This window comes from Haliaeetus leucocephalus, unplaced genomic scaffold, assembly GCF_000737465.1.
Source record: "Haliaeetus leucocephalus isolate CR32 unplaced genomic scaffold, Haliaeetus_leucocephalus-4.0 Scaffold147, whole genome shotgun sequence".
NCBI lineage: Eukaryota > Metazoa > Chordata > Aves > Accipitriformes > Accipitridae > Haliaeetus > Haliaeetus leucocephalus.
Window position 1 is genome coordinate 1,350,262 of NW_010972583.1, and position 447 is coordinate 1,350,708.

General features: G+C 79.4%; 1 protein-coding gene across 1 annotated transcript in view; it reads right to left on the bottom strand.

The window, feature by feature from the left end:
- The window catches only part of CTH (cystathionine gamma-lyase), a 17,332-nt gene extending 16,895 nt beyond the window's left edge, over window positions 1-437 (bottom strand). Inside the window, exon 1 of the mRNA XM_010561500.1 lies at window positions 256-437. Within this exon, the coding sequence (XP_010559802.1) occupies window positions 256-417 (162 nt within the window). The 5' untranslated portion in view covers window positions 418-437. The remainder of the gene's footprint in view (window positions 1-255) is intronic.
- Window positions 438-447: the final 10 nt, after the last annotated feature.

A 447-nucleotide genomic window follows, 5' to 3' on the forward strand; every position in this document is an offset into this window, starting at 1 on the left:
CCCCCCCGCCCCCCCCCCCCCGGCCGGCCAGCACCCCCCGGGGCAGCCCGCCGACCCGGGCCGGGCCATGCGGGGCCGGGCCACGCCGGACCGGGCCGCGAGCCTTCGCGATGTCCCCAGCCGCACCTCCGAAGGCGACGGCTTTGACCCCAGAGCCCCGAGCCGCCCCGGAGCCCCCCCACCTCCCCGTGGGGCCGGGCCGGTGTGGACAATGCCCGGCTTGGGGGGGGGGGCCCCGCCGGCGACCGTACTCACCGCGTGTTCCCCGGGGGCCTGCTGCTTGAAGGTGGTGGAGAGGGAGACGGGCGGTACCACGGCGCCCGAACGCCACTGCTCGGGTTCCTGCCCGGCGTGGATGGCCTGCGTGGCGAAGTGCGGGAAGGACGGCAAGAAGCCCCGCGCCCGGCCGCGCTCCATGGCCGCGCTCCTGCCACTGCCGCCGCCGCC